Source organism: Cydia amplana, chromosome 24, assembly GCF_948474715.1.
Source record: "Cydia amplana chromosome 24, ilCydAmpl1.1, whole genome shotgun sequence".
Taxonomy (NCBI): domain Eukaryota; kingdom Metazoa; phylum Arthropoda; class Insecta; order Lepidoptera; family Tortricidae; genus Cydia; species Cydia amplana.
The window spans coordinates 8234475-8251118 of record NC_086092.1 but is presented as its reverse complement, the minus strand read 5'-3'; the positions used below and the strand labels follow the sequence as shown (position 1 = coordinate 8251118).

General features: G+C 39.0%; 1 protein-coding gene across 1 annotated transcript in view; it reads right to left on the bottom strand.

Annotated features, from left to right (window-relative positions):
• The window catches only part of LOC134659273 (serine protease filzig), a 38751-nt gene that overhangs the window by 866 nt on the left and 21241 nt on the right, over positions 1-16644 (bottom strand). Inside the window, exons 2-8 of the mRNA XM_063514924.1 lie at positions 8392-8519; positions 5670-7799; positions 5102-5255; positions 3699-3885; positions 1779-1963; positions 946-1061; positions 291-410 (exon numbers count right to left, since the gene is read on the bottom strand). Of these exons, the coding sequence (XP_063370994.1) occupies positions 291-410; positions 946-1061; positions 1779-1963; positions 3699-3885; positions 5102-5255; positions 5670-7799; positions 8392-8519 (3020 nt within the window). The remainder of the gene's footprint in view (positions 1-290; positions 411-945; positions 1062-1778; positions 1964-3698; positions 3886-5101; positions 5256-5669; positions 7800-8391; positions 8520-16644) is intronic.

The following is a 16644-nucleotide window of genomic DNA, read 5'->3' as shown; positions in this document are numbered from 1 at the left end:
GTGATGAAACCAGACAAATCCCAATAACGCTTGTCTTTTTCCTTCATTTAGGTTGAAAGGTCAGATGGCTGTCACTTTCGTACAAACCAGTACCTGAACTGTAGAATGGATCCATGATCCACTAGCGAGACAAGACAAAAATCTTAAAAATGATGAAGAAGATGGTAACTAGGCGACGCTAATTATCAATAATCATTTCAAAAAGAGTACTAAAGGACGTAAATGAATAATCTATTTCAAATTATATGCGATGTGTAACACCTATTGGGGTCTGGTCTGGATATACTCACTTCACAAGAGTCCTTCTGTCCGTTGGCGTATCCTGCACAGAGGAAGGAACTAAGGATCTTCTTTGAGTGTCCTGCGGTCTGGAACATCTCTTGGCACACGTTGTTTTCTATCACTGGTACCTGGAATTTTCGAGATATTTGTTTACTCTCTAGAGTTACGTCATTTATAATAATATAACATGTAAATTCATCCATTTTAAGATAAAAAATCCCATCTGCGAGTACGAGTAGGTTACGTATGTATAATTACATATGTTATAAGTCCGTGGGTATCTTTACTTATTCCATTGCTAACTAATTTATATTACCTATATATTAGATGTGAATATTATAAACACAATATCTAGTACTTGTAGTGCAATAATAATATTTTCAACCCGTCTAAAGCATTTGACTGAGTAGACACTTAGACAGCTCATTCATTTCAAGACGTAAATATACTTAGATACTTATGATCTAGCATAATCATGCTTTAAGTCATGTCTCCGCTTTTTAGTCATAATACTTAAACATCGGTTGTAAAAGGTGTAGTAGAACTGTGTTAAAGCTTGGAATACCTCAGGGCTCTATGTTAGGGCTATTTACTATTTCTATATATATATTTGATTATTGTTATTTTAAAATTGATTGAATTGATTGAGGGTCCATAATATACCTGCACTTCTTGTAACACAGCTGGTACGGCGCCACCATACTTGAGGCGGCCCCAGCCCGTCACCGTCGCCATGCGGCCTGTGAAGTCACTCTCGTCTGGTGGCATGCAGATGGGCACTAGGAAGAGAAAAACATTTAACAATCTTGTGTACGTAACGGTATGAAGAAAAAATGGTATAGAGAAAAAAATCTTATAGGCAATGAGCAGATTTATAGTCTGTCTGTTAAGTTAACTCTGCACTGAATTTGACATATTTTCATAGGAATTTGGTGTATACTGAGACATTTTACACTGCTCAGACACTCTGTCACTGCAAGGGCTCCTCGAATTTGCAATTTCTGCTAACAGAAGAAATAAAAAGACAAAATAAATCAATGATAGTGATAAATTAAAAAATATAAATAGGTAGTAATTATAGTTGTTTTGCAATTGCAGTACTTTATAAAGATCCATAATCCAGTGAATGTTCTAATCTCAACGACACTATATAATCGTATTATATAATAAAAACGACCGGTCTGGCCTAGTGGGTAGTGACCCTGCCTGTGAAGCCGATGGTCCCGGGTTCGAATCCTGGAAAGGGCATTTATTTGTTTGATGAGCACAGATATTTGTTCCTGAGTCATGGTTGTTTTCTATGTATTTAAGTATTTGAATATTATTTATATCGTTGTCTGAGTACCCACAACACAAGCCTTCTTGAGCTTACCGTGGGACTTAGTCAATTTGTGTAAAAATGTCCTATAATATTTATTTATTATTCATTATATCAAAGACAAAGAAAAGATGATCAAGTTCTTAAAAAGATACTAAAAGAACGCTAAATCCTTTACCAATGTGAGCATCGAATTTAATAGGTGACTCCAACTCCAGTAACGCTAGGTCGTTCTCGAATGTAGCAGCGTCGTACTGCCTGTGCACGATGACGCGCCGCACGTTCCTGGAGACGGGCTTGCGTGGCTCCAGGTCCAGGGAGATGTCGTTCTCGCCGAACACTGCTACTAGGGATGCCAGGAAACTGGAAGATTACATTCAGATATACAGTGCCGTGACTTTCTGGAAGAAGGAGAGACGCCCATGTTCCAGAACGTTTTTGACCCTGACCCATAAGCGCCACTTGCACAATGCCACTAACCCAGGGTTAACCGGTTAAACCTGGAGTTACCATGCTGACCAGTACAATTTGACACTGGGTTAATGCTTTCACCGCGTAACTCCTGGTTGGTGGGATGGTGCAAGTGGCGCAAGACTCTAAGATCTGCCTCCGCAGTAGGGTGGCTTTTTGGCTACATTATCTTAATATTATACACGGTGCTTCCTGTAACAGGAGCAATAAATTAAACTAAAGGCTGCACTCCTCAAACTGACCAACATTTGTTCAGCAACTTTTAAAAATTATGAATCCTTTAGACTTCCTCTTTTTCATACAAAATAAATATTGCCTTCGATGTACGCTGACATCAGTGTGTTTGACGTTGCTTGTCACGCTTTAAACATAACAAAATTTGCAATACATTGCGTCTTAGAATAAACTTTAAAGTGTAATAAAAATCAAAACCTGAGTTATTTTCAAAAGTTGCTGAACAAATGTTGGTCAGTTTGAGGAGTACAGCCTACAGTTTAATTTATTGCTCCTGTTACAGGAAGCACCGTGTATAATATTAAGATAATGTAGCCAAAAAGCCACCCTACTGCGGAGGCAGATCTTAGAGTCTTGCGCCACTTGCACCATCCCACTAACCAGGAGTTACGCGGTTAAAGCATTAATCCAGTGTCAAATTGTACTGGTCAGCATGGTAACTCCAGGTTTAACCGGTTAACCCCGGGTTAGTGGCATTGTGCAAGTGGCGCTGGGTCAGGGTCAAAAACGTTCTGGAATACGGGCGTCTCTCCTTCTTCCAGAAAGTCACGGAACGTTCTGTGGACATTATTAAGTTTAGTTGAAGATTTAGGTACATTACATTATACTAAGGTTAAGTTACAGCAAGAAAGAGCTCAAGCTTCTCAAGTTAGGCTCTAAACCAGTGGTTCCTAACCTGGGGGTAATTACCCCCGTGGGGGTAAAACTGGTATTTTACGGGGGTAATAAGCTAACCTAATATAACAATACAACAAAGGTACACGTTATTTAGTCATAGGGGTGACCGGACTGAAAAGGTTAGGCACCACTGCTCTAAACAGAAGCTAACATATATGTACTCTAGCATTATGCCAGAATGGAGATGTCTTCGCTAAGTTAAGGCATTAAATATCACCGTCTGACGTCCACAGAATGAGCAACATAGTCACTCTTATTATGTGGCCGTCCTAGCAAAAGGATGTTTGCAACTCTAAGAGTATCACTCCTTTATTGAAGAATTTCATGTAGTCTCTTAAGAATTTTGGCTGGGACTCCTTAGTACGTTCTACTGCCAAAGCTTTCGCAGAAGAAATTTGCTTATTACTAGGTTAAACATCAAACATCAAACATCAACATTTATTCAGCAAATAGGCCACAAGGGCACTTTTACACGTCAACATGGAATTTACATACAGCAAAAAAAAAAAACACATCTACAATTATAAAATACAACTTTCTAAGCCGCAAATATAAAATCAAACTAAAGTATTACATAGAGATGTATAAAGTCTCTAAATGTCGAATTACAAAAAAAAAAACGCTATAACAATAGTATTGAAAAAAAAAAGAACACAAAGATACAAAACTATAATCTAAAATTATTTAGAGTAGAGTTAAGTCTATTAACACTTACCCAGGCTGACAATGAGCAGCAGTCGTGACGAATCTGGAAGTAATGAGCACCCCTCCACACTTGTTCTTAGTGAAGAGACCGAGCCAGGTAGATTCCCGCACTAGCACTTGCCAGGGCCACTCGCCCTGATGAGCGTTCTTACCGCCGACTATGCGGCCAGACTTCATCAGGGGCCGGACGCCGCACACTGAAAACGCAGATTTTTTTTTTAAATATAAATTTTGGTTCCAGATGATCGCGAACATTGAAAATTGAGATTTCGTTTATACTGATATTGCACTTGCACAGCGAATGATAGTAGTATTAAAGGTATGCGTTAATGAATAAAAGACCTTGCATTTATTAGACCAATTGGAATAATACTTCTTATGAACAGTATAACAAACTGAACTCTTTTTACCATTTTAATTTATCATACCCTCTTTTAACATATCATCTCAATTTGAATCGTCGAAAATAGATTCTTCTTTATCTGCGTCTCTTTCACTGGAGTATGCATAGCTGACAATAAGTAGGTAATGTAGGCAATCAAATTGGCAGATACTCACAGTTCTTGTCATTGTAGTCGTTGGTCTGGTCAGCATAAGGCTCGGTAGTGACCTTCTCTACGGCCTCAGTTATGACCGTGATAAGGCCATAGTAGTGACTGACGTGGTCTTCCACAATACTTACAGTTCTTGTCATTGTAGTCGGTGGTCTGGTCAGCATAAGGCTCAGTAGTAACCTTCTCTACGGCCTCGGTTATGACCGTGGTAAGGCCATGGTAGTGACTGACGTGGTCCCCTACAATACTTACAGTTCTTGTCATTGTAGTGGCCGTGATAAAGCCATGGTAGTGACTGACGTGGTCCCCTACAATACTTACAGTTCTTGTCATTGTAGTGGCCGTGATAAAGCCATGGTAGTGACTGACGTGGTCCCCTACAATACTTACAGTTCTTGTCATTGTAGTGGCCGTGATAAAGCCATGGTAGTGACTGACGTGGTCCCCTACAATACTTACAGTTCTTGTCATTGTAGTGGCCGTGATAAAGCCATGGTAGTGACTGACGTGGTCCCCTACAATACTTACAGTTCTTGTCATTGTAGTGGCCGTGATAAAGCCATGGTAGTGACTGACGTGGTCCTCTACAATACTTACAGTTCTTGTCATTGTAGTGGCCGTGATAAAGCCATGGTAGTGACTGACGTGGTCCTCTACAATACTTACAGTTCTTGTCATTGTAGTGGCCGTGATAAGGCCATGGTAGTGACTGACATGGTCTTCCACAATACTTACAGTTCTTGTCATTGTAGTCGATGGTTTGATCAGCATAAGGCTCAGTAGTAACCTTCTCTACGGCCTCGGTTATGACCGTGGTAAGGCCATGGTAGTGACTAACGTGGGCTCCTACAATACTTACAGTTCTTGTCATTGTAGTCGATGGTCTGGTCAGCATAAGGTTCGGTGGTGACTTCTTCTACCGCCTCGGTGGTGACCGTGGTGGTGGGGGCGATGGTGGTGGTTTTAGCTGGCTTTGGTGGCTTCGTAACAGGCTTTGCGGGTTTTCTAGTCACCTGTAAAATGAATGAATTCAACACTTCATGTTATTCAGACATCACCATCATCATCCTCTCTTGGCACCATTTGCAATACTTATATAACAACTTCTTTGAATGTCCTACACTATTTTGGATTTCATCAATGTAGGTCACTCAGATTGTCAATTTAGCGGGGTTCTCATAACACAATCATTGTTGATATTGTAAAATCATAGCTACGGACTTTAGCTGACTTCGGTGTAGTCAAAAGCCTTAAGTAGCCTTAAGTAGTAGTAGTAGTATATGTACGAGTAGGTACCTATTTTACATAAAATTAGCTAGGGATATACTAACAGATGTGTTCTTCAGGTATGTGTAATTTATCCGCCAGACACATAGATCTACTCATAACGCACACATCTGTATATATATCCCTAGCTATTAACTTACTGGCTTCTTAGTAGTCGTCGTAATAAAAGTAGTAGTAGGCGGCTGCGTTGTCGTGGTCGGTCGTCGCGCAGCCGTCGTCAGCTTCCCCGGCTTCTTCGTCGTCTTAACCGTCGGCCTTCTAGTCGTCGTCGTCAACCGAATCGGCTTCCGAGTCGTCGCGACAGGCTTTCGCGTCGTCGCCGGCTTTTTACTAGGCTTAGGTGTAGTCGTTTTTGGGTTGATGATCGTCGCGTTCGGCTTTTTGTCAAGAATCACTATGTCGTGGAGTTCCTGGAATGTGCCTTGGAGACTACCAACTATTTTGTTGACGAAGAGATTCATCTTTTCGTTTAGTTTCTCGTCCTCTTGCCATGTTGGTGTGGTGAAGTCTACGTCGTGAAGAGTATCCAGCTCATTATCAAATAGAGATATGCTTGTGTTGTATAGTCCTGGATTTGAACCAGTGGCATTTAGCATTGGGTTTCTAACTGGAGGGAAATTAATCAAGTCATCCGATGAAGTCTGCATTTCAGGTCTTGAAGTTGTAGCTGAGAAATATTCCGTGTAAGAATCAAAGGAAGGACTGGTTGAAATGACTACAGAGACAGGTCTGGTAGACGATTTGATAGGGTAAGGTGTTGTGGGAGATGGCTTTGGAGTGATAACCACAGTTGGAGATGAAGGTCTTTCATAGGACTGCGGAGGTTTACCCATGTAAATATTGTTAGTCGATTCTATATGGTTGTTTACTGTGATCTGGCTCACTGGTTTCTTAAAAGGCTCCTGAGATATCTCAACGAATTGAGGCTCTTTGTCTTCAACAGGTTTTGTAGTTTGGAAGCCGTTTAGAACTATAACAGTAGGTGTTACGCTTGAGAAGGTTTCAGGAGCTACGTCATAGCTGGATATTATGCTTGATGGTGATGTTACTGGTCTTCTGGCAGGTTTAGCACCGGTGACATAGCTGGTAGAAGGTGGGCGTCTAGTCGTGCTGGTATGGAATGAAGGTTGAGGAGTAGTAGTGGAGCTGACGTAGCTGAAAGTAGTTACGGAGTCGCCGAAATCGCTAGGGTTCGTCGGGTAACGGTTAAACGCGTCTATGGCTTGACTAGTAGACGGACTAGGTTTTGGTGAAGAGTAAGGTTTGCTAGACGGCCTGCTTTCCTGAGGTATTGAATTCGGTGTCGTGTACTTTACAGGTTTTTTGGTAATTAGGACAGGACGTTTGGTAGTTGTTGGTCGTTTGGTTGTAGTTGTTGAGAATACAGTACTTCCGAATGATGAAGGTTTAAGAGTTACATAGTGGCCTGTAGATAAGTAGTAGTTAGGATATGTACTGCTGTACTGGACTGGTGAGACAGTAGCAGTTGATGGTGACGGTGATGATTTCGTTTCAGCAATATCAGGTATTGGCGAAGTAACTTCATTCTTCAAACTTGGAGTACTCTCGTTTAGCATTTGAATGATACTATTGATCGAGGTTTCAGTAATCTTCTGCGGCTCTTTAGTCACAGTTGAAACTTGGACATAGTTTTCAGTTGGATTTTTCGTCGTCGTTTTGTTTTTAGGTCTGAAGACAGGTTTTGTGTATATCGGTCTGTGTGTGGAAACAGTTTTAGGTGTAGTTATCGTTGTGCTTGGTGGTGGAGTCGGTTTCGTCTGCATCGATGACACTTGTATGTTAAAATCTGATGGTCTCGCTACGTTATCCACTGCTGAACCATTTTTATGTAACAGAACTGTGTCTACAGTTCCATGGTCAATAGAACTGTGTGTATACAGTCCATCAGGTTTAGCAGGTTTGATATACACGAAGTTATCTTCTTTAGGAGGAGCGTGTAACAGCGAATCTGTTATTTGACTTAGACCTTCAGATATGATCTCCTTCTCAGTACTGTCATCAACAGTTTTGACAGTAGATGAAGACGGTTTCTCTCCAGGTCTGTAGCCAGGTGTGACTATAGGTTTGAAGCTGTTGTGCCAGGCGTTGAGGGCCTCGGAGTCGTAGTCGTCGCTTTCGGTCTCGGCCTCAGGGTAGTCGAGGTAGCTCGTCATGACGACGCCAGGGCCCTTGGGGATGTGGGATTGGCTGTCGGATTTGAGCTGGCAGCAGGCGCCGAAGAGAAAGCCATCCATACATGCGCCGACTACCTGAAAAAAGAAAATTCATTTATAATAGATAGCTTGTTACATTTTCAGTTACTTTAAGATTATCGTTGGCGAAAAGGCTGGGTGTATAGAAATGTTCCTAAATTTCATTTTATTCATCTTGACGCCGTATCGATAAGATAAGATAAGATAAGATAAGATAAGAAGAGTATATTGTACCCCGCCCCCTCTCTGTTGGCACTCATGGTTGAACATGCATATCTTGTTTCCTCGGTTGTATTTTAATCGATAAGATAAGATAAAATAAGATAAGATATTAATATTTTACTTCCCCTCTTATCGTTGACACTCGTGGTTGAAGATACATATCGTGTTCCCTCGGTTGAATTTTAATCGATAAGATAAGATAAAATAAGATTAGTTTACCTCGCCCCCTCTCTGTTGACACTCATGGTTGAACATACATATCTTGTTTCCTCGGTTGTATTTTAATCGATAAGATAAGATAAGATAAATAAGATAAGATATGAATCCTCGCCCCCTCTCCGTTGACACTCATGGTTGAACATGCATATCGTGTTCCCTCGGTTGAATTTAAAAAAAGATAAGATAAAATAAAATAAGATTAGTTTACCTCGCCCCCTCTCTGCTGACACTCATGGTTGAACATGCATATCGTGTTCCCTCGGTTGTATTTTGCTGCTCTCGACGCCTTGCAGTACGTCGGCGTTATTCGGTACCCGCCGAATAATTTTCTAGAATCTGAAAAGAAGAAATAATCGGTGAAAAACGAAATATGGGAATGTGGTATTCTGAAAAAAAAAGTCTGCAACGATTTTGATAGCATACTCAGTGCAAGTGTTATATTAGAAATGGTTAAAAAGTTTGTATGGGTGTGTGATTGCCGTGACTACTGTATGTGGACGAAGTTGCGGGATAAAATAAGTATTTATTAAGTTAATCAAGTTATTAACAGTCTTCGAAAGCCGGTAAGACACGATTTTCTATCACGCCCCACGCATTATTCGAAAATTTACTTTCCCGTTGGCAATCAATAAGTATCAGACGAATCATTTCGATAATTTGTTTTTACTTTCATTACTTTTAGAAATCTAATCGCTTTACCGATTGGTTCCAATTTGCGATATTTTAAGTGAAAATTTCTTGGTGTGGGAAAATTATCCAATAAAAGCGTTTTGGCAAAGTCCTTTGACTTGGGGAGGGGTGGGGGGGAGGGGATGGTATTTGCCAAACTTACATTGTTGAACTTTTATTTCTTTTGGCGTACCTTAATAATCAGGTTATGAATGATCTGGATTTAAACATACATTTCTTCAGTCAGAAACGTAACTATTGACACTGACAGATCATATCATATCCATGACAAATCCAGATCAAATTCATAACCTGTTTTTAGAATCAGAATACGCATCAAGGTACCCAATCTTTGTGCAGACGCAGATAAATCTGCATTTTATGCAAAATGTAACGGTGCGGCCTTTGTCCCTGTCGTTTTGTTTTTAGGGTTCCGTACCCAGTTACTAAGACTCCTCTGTCCGTCTGTCCGTCCGTCCGTCTGTCTGTCACCTGGCTGTATCCCATGAACCGTGATAGCTAGACAGTTGAAATTTTCACAGATGTATTTCTGTTGCCGCTATAACAACAAATACTAAAAAAGTACGGAACCCTCGGTGGGCGAGTCTGACTCGCACTTGTTCGGTTTCGCTTACTATTAAGGCTTTCGCAAGCTGCATTTTAAAAACAAATTAGCATTTGCAGCCATCGACACTTCCATTTTAATAAAATATATTTAGAAAACTACGGACTTTAAATAGTTATTTGGTTTCGTGCCTTGAATTGAAACCCTTGTAATGCTCAAAATTCCACTTCATGAATCAATCTCTACGCTCGTGGTTCAATTTTGGAATTTTCGCTTGCTCGTGTATCAATATTAACAAGAGGATAAAACGACATCTTTAGTCCCCTTGTAAATCAAATAACCTACAATGCTTAATATCTAGGAATATACTCCCCGTACGTTTCGCAAGAGGCGTAGAGCGAGCGGTCGTCCACTTTCCTCTTAAATTTACAACGTAAGGTTGCACTGTCATATCTTCTTGCACAATTTTACTAAATTTACCACGTCCATCTTAACATTTACAAGCAGTAAAGGACATCAACAGACTTTCAATTCTATTGCTAGCACTAGAAACTTTATTTCCACCTACTTTACCACCATTACGCATCCCAAGTGAAATTTCAATCACTAGAAAGCTGAAATCAGAGTGAAATCTAGATTCTAGATACATCCAGGTAATTTAGTTTGATAGGATATTTTATGTATCGATAATCGAATGGAAACGTTTATTTGATATTGAAATATGGATAAGATCGTATGGACAACTTCATTTCGGTCTTCATTAGCTTCTGACAGTTCTGTCTGACCTCCAGGCCAATAGGGAATATTACGGCAATGTATACAGATACATATGGGTGAAAGAAAAATCGGCCAAGTGCGAGTCGGACTCGCGCACGAAGGGTTCCGTACCATTACGCAAAAAACGGCAAATAAATCACGTTTGTTGTATGGGAGGCCCACTTTATTTATTTTATTCTGTTTTTAGTATTTGGTGTTATGGCAACAGAAATACATCATCTGTGAAAATTTCAACGGTCTATAACGATTCATGAGATACAGCCGTGACAGACAGACGGACAGGAGTCTTAGTAATAGGGTCTCGTTTTTACCCTTTAGGTACGGATATATACGGAAAGTGTAGATAATATTCCCAAACTTGTTTTAAAATAAAAGTTCTTTATTTAAGTAATAATTTTTCAGCGCAATGTCAAGATAATAAAAATTTAAAGACAACGTTTTTAGGGTTCCGTAGCCAAATGGCAAAAAACGGAACCCTTATAGATTCGTCATGTCTGTCTGTCTGTCCGTCTGTCCGTCTGTCCGTCCGTATGTCACAGCCACTTTTCTCCGAAACTATAAGAACTATACTGTTGAAACTTGGTAAGTAGATGTATTCTGTGAACCGCATTAAGATTTTCACACAAAAATAGAAAAAAAACAATAAATTTTTGGGGTTCCCCATACTTCGAACTGAAACTCAAATTTTTTTTTTCATCAAACCCATACGTGTGGGGTATCTATGGATAGGTCTTCAAAAATGATATTGAGGTTTCTAATATCATTTTTTTCTAAACTGAATAGTTTGCGCGAGAGACACTTCCAAAGTGGTAAAATGTGTGTCCCCCCCCCCGTAACTTCTAAAATAAGAGAATGATAAAACTAAAAAAAATATATGATGTACATTACCATGTAAACTTCCACCGAAAATTGGTTTGAACGAGATCTAGTAAGTAGTTTTTTTTTATACGTCATAAATCGCCTAAATACGGAACCCTTCATGGGCGAGTCCGACTCGCACTTGGCCGCTTTTTTTTAACTTAAAATGTAAACTGTCCTTTTACTCGCTCGATAGGCTTTCTCAAGGCTCCAAAAGAAAGCGATTGTCCCAAAGAAAGTCTTGATATCATTATTATTCGGCGCACACCTGACACACAAACTGTTTTGGACTTCCGAGCAGGAGGGGTATTCAGATTTAAGAATGTCAACTTGACATTGAGTAAAACCTATTAGAAATATGCAGTCAAGTGTGTGTCAGACTTAATGTACGAAACCCTTGGAACGCGAGTCCGACTCGCACTTGGCCGGTTTTTTTATTGTTTGAAGAAACGTCACATTTGACACTGACATATCTGATCCATATCGTATTTAGAACTAATATTTGACGTATAGCCGGTTAAACAACTTTATCAGTAGAAAAAGGCGTGAAATTCAAATTTTCTATGAAACGATTACTCTTCGAGTTGACATTTTTAAAATTTTCCGCCATTTTCAACTGACGGAAATGACTTGACAGACTATACAGTGTGGAAAGATAAGTCGGGCCCTGGAGGGAAACTACCTTAAATCCTTAAGCTGGCTCATTTTACTTAAAGGAGACATTCCTTTATTTTTAAAAAGAAACAAAACTGCATTCAAAGTATTTATCTTTTTTTCTTCGATTTGGCTTGTCTAAAAAAATCTTGAGTAGGTACCTACTAAATATGTATTACATTTTATGGATATTTTGTACGACAGACGAGTTTAAGACCTAATGTTTCTTGGAGAAATGTTATCATTAACATTAACTGTATCGACTAGTAGAATAAAATTGCGAGTTTTTATTTTTTGGAATTTTTAGTCGGTTCGAGTCCCGGGCGAGGCAAGCGAGTTTTAGAAAATCTTTGAATGCAGTTTTGTTTCTTTTTAAAAATAAAGGAATGTCTCCTTTAAGTAAAATGAGCCAGCTTAAGGATTTAAGGTAGTTTCCCTCCAGGGCCCGACTTATCTTTCCACACTGTATAATTATTGAAGTTCGAATCAGGCCGAATTAGTAGCATACGAAGGCTAAAAAAACCTTTTTAAAAGTATCTGTAGGCCTATAGTCTGGACTTTAGGTTATTATCATAGAAAAAGAGGTCGACTTACGTTAGACCGCGACGACCGGGCCGTGTCCGGGCCGGAGCTTCCGGCGCTTACTTTTCTATGACGGATGACAGGTGATCAACGTGATGATTTCCATAGAAAACGAAGCCTCGGAAGCTCCGGCCCGGACACGGCCCGGTCTAACGTGAGTCATCTTTAATCCATCTCGCCGCGAGATACTGTCGCGCCAATCACGTGCTACCCGGCTGATCTCTTATGTAAAATTTTCGAAGAAATGTCAACTACTTTTTCCACTTACAGTAAATGTTTGGCCCGGGTAACGGACGGAAACCAAAAGTAACTTTCACCGGTGACATCATTGCTTTTTGCACTATTATGGCAGCAAGGCAGCAACCGGCATGTTACCTATAGTTCTTAGTGTTTTGTTTAAGCGATTATAACGCTAATGGCTTGAAGCTTATATGCTAGAATAGCGTGAATATTGTTGAGGTTTTCAGAACTGTTTTGTAACTTTAGACAATATTGTTGTATAATTAAGCGTGACGTTAAGAGGCCGTGGTCGATTTGAAAACGCGCGAAGATACGACATTTACACAGTAACCGAACACCGGCCCCTGCTTGAAACAACGCGACCGTCTTAAACAGTATTGATACTTTCGCAACAAAATATGCGTAACTTTAGAACTTCAGTTGGGTTAAAATAAAACTTTCGGTAAATTTGATATATTCGTTTATTATACTTACCAACCATGTATTAATATAATAGTTATTTGTACAACAAGAGATCAAAGTTTGATATTTCTTCGAGTGCTCAAAAGTCCCGTGCAAGCGAAAGATTCTATAATAGATTCACGAGCGTAGCGAGTGAATCTAATTTAGAATCTTGAGCGTAGTAAGGGACTCAAAAGCGCACGAGATGTAAATAGCTTTGATCTCGTGTAGTTCACAAAACTTTTCACCTCAGCAGTGAGAACATATTAGAGAACCCGAAAAATGTATTCCTTCTTCATCACTTACCTATTCACTCATGTTTTCTTAAGATATACCAACAATTAAGTTTTCACCTCAGCAGCTCGAACAAGGGTACTTTGCTACTTAAAAACAGTGAGCAAAATCGCATTTTGCTCATTTCGTCTCACTCAGTGAGCAAAATGCGATATTGCTCACTGTTTTTAAGTAGCAAAGTACCCTTGTTCGAGCTGCTGAGGTGAAAATTATATTGCATGGTGATGATGATTGCATAAGGTTATAATATATATATATATATATATATATATATATATATATATATATATATATATATATATATATATATATATATAACCTTAGTGCAATTTTACGGTAACATATATTATATGTTACCCTTTTAGTAAATGAAAATTTTAGGTGACAATGCAATATTATGATGATATGGAGCTAATCTGATGATGAAGTTGGAAGGTAGCCATAGGAACTCTGGAATGAAACGTCGCAACCCTATCGAGTTTGGGCTCGTTTGATTCGTCTTGACGAGTACTTTGTCTTTAGATGGTATCCGGGGTCTGATGATGGCGCTGAACAGTTGCCATAGGAACTCCGTAATAAAACGCTATAACCCCATCGAGTTTGGGCTAGTACGATTCGTCTTGACGAGTACTTGGTCTCTCGATAGTTTCCAGGGTGGATAATGGAGCTGGGAGGTGGCCATAGGAACTCCGTAATAAAACAACTCAATGCCATCGAGTTTGGGCTCGTTTGATTCGTCTTGGCGAGTACTTTGGTCCTAAAGAGTTTGATGATGATTTGATGAATCTAAAAAGTTCAAAAAAATATATATGAATATAAGATTTTTTATTTGTTAATACCTAACAAAAACTAAAAGGCTTAAAATAATGCTAAAATAATTAAATAATTAAATTTTGATAAAAAATATACCTACCATTTTATTAATACATTTTACAATACAGATGGTGCTACTTTACGGCACTAGTGCGATAATTAGCACATTACGTAACTATGTCGAATATTAAAATGGCCATATGTACCTACTGTAAAACGTTGTATGATACATAATTTTGTAACATCTGTAAACTGACATTCACAATCTGACAATAAATGATTACTTATGGAGAAAGTTTTTATTAATTTGTGGCTTTTTAGTACATTACCGTAAGTTGACCCCTAGGAAACTATTGATACTGGATAGGAATGGGATCGATTGGCATATAAAAATATCATGTGAAAAATAAAAGTTTTCATTTTCATACAAATTGTATGGGAAAAGTTTTCCTCGATTTGTGGCTTTTCTAGCCGGAAATTTTTTTTTGCTTCCATACAAGGTTTTGATCCTCAATAGAAATGGGATCGATTGGCATCAAATAAAAAGTTTGTCAAAAATTACCTTTTTCTCGCACCCTGTATATGTTTTTTCCAAAATCTGTAAAAGCCAATCTTCATTGATTTGAAATCGAGGGAAGGTCTTCTAAGACCATTTTCTCGTAGCAGCACGGGATCTGGTAGCTGCCCTCACTAACCCAAAAAGAAAATCCACCCTGTATATATATATATATAAAGCTACTACTAACCGTTTTTAAATAAAATCGTGTTACATTTTGGCAGCAAGAGGAATAAAAAAAGGTGTAACACGCTTTTATTTAAAAAAAAAAACAACGGGTTGCACTCAGGGAGTGCCGGCAGAAGTGAAAACTCAAAGACTAGTGCAAAATGCACTATGTATAATTGAGGTTAACGCCATCTAGCGTTATTTCGTCGCATTACTTGAAACCCCTAAGCACATCACTGTTAGTACTCGAGTTATATTAATACCTACCAGTTAGAGCGAAACTCACTAGATGGCATTCAGATCTTGTTGAGACGAATCAAACGAGCCCAAACACGACGTGGTTTCACGACCTGGTTGATGAGTACTCTTGAGCCCCTGTCGGCTTCATGGTCAGACTCTGAGTACCATCTCTTGTCAAAGATCTTGTTGAGGCGAATTAAACGAGCCCAAACGCGAAGTGGTTTCACGTCCTGGTTGATGAGGACTCTTGAGCACCTGTCGGCTTCATCACCAGACCCTGAATACCATCTCGTGTCAAAGATCTTGTTGAGACGAATTAAATAAGCCCAAACACGACGTGGTTTCACGACCTGCTTGATGAGTACGCTTGAGTACCTGTCGGCTTCATCATCAGACCCTGAATACCACATTGTGTCGAATATCTTTTTGAGACGAATCAATCAAGCCTAAACACGATCTAACCAATAATAGATGATAATACTATAAACTATACAAGAAAATAAAGAAGTACTTACAACCAAGGATTAAAGTTCCTGGTCGTAGTATACACGCATACCATAACAGCCAAAGACGCAAACAGATATAATATTTTACACGGCGCGCACGCACACAACGATAAATAACTTCGCGATCGTCGATGCAACGTGCGGAGCCGATCAGCACACGTCCTGCCTCTATAAGCTCTGGCGAGCGAATGAGTCCGCGAGCGCGCGTCACTGGTTATATACGAATAAAGAGAGCAGTTTTTAAAAATTCGTCAAAAAATAAAAGTTGCAATTTATATAAAATTATGTATCACAACAGTTTAAGTAAACGTTGCAGATTATTTGAGTATGAAAACTACGTCGAAAATAAGTAGATTTTCGGAGAAATTGCCACTTGTTTTGAGGTAATTTCTGGAGAAAATTGATTTCGTCTAACCTTCATTTACACTATTTCAAAGTCATAAAAACAAAAATGTAGTCTACGACAGTTGAAGTACAGGATATGTGTAATACAAAATTACCATTTTTAGCAGTCCAAACTTTACGAAATTCACAAATAAGATCGACTAAATCAGTGCTTAACGCGCGTTTACCTAAACGTCCATCAGAAAAACAATCATAACTTAGTGAGTCTGTTTTCAAAAAATAATTGATCTGTACAAGTGGAAGATAAGAAGACGTGCTAATAGATACGAGTACTTGTTATTTCTATTACGTAACAAAAGGTGTACAACTTCATTGCCTAAATCTATCAATTTTACATTTTTGCGGCTAAAATCAATACCGGCCTCCTAAGTTTGTTGGTATAGATTTTTACAGTATTAAGTAGGTACAGTCAGCAGCAGAAGTTGCTAAGCGGGCGAGGTGTTCAAAATGATCTTGACGCGACTTTTTTGTTAAGAGAATAAGAGCGTGTCAAGGTAATTTTGAACACCTCGCCCGCTTAGCAACTTCTGCTGCTGACTGTACTGTAAAAAAATATAACGCCTAATTGTCTTTATTCTGAGTAGAACTGCTTATTACATAGTAAGCAAAATTGAAATAGATAGGTATCATGAAACGAAAAACAATTTTTCATTACACGATTTCCTAATTTCTTATATTATGTTACTAGCGACC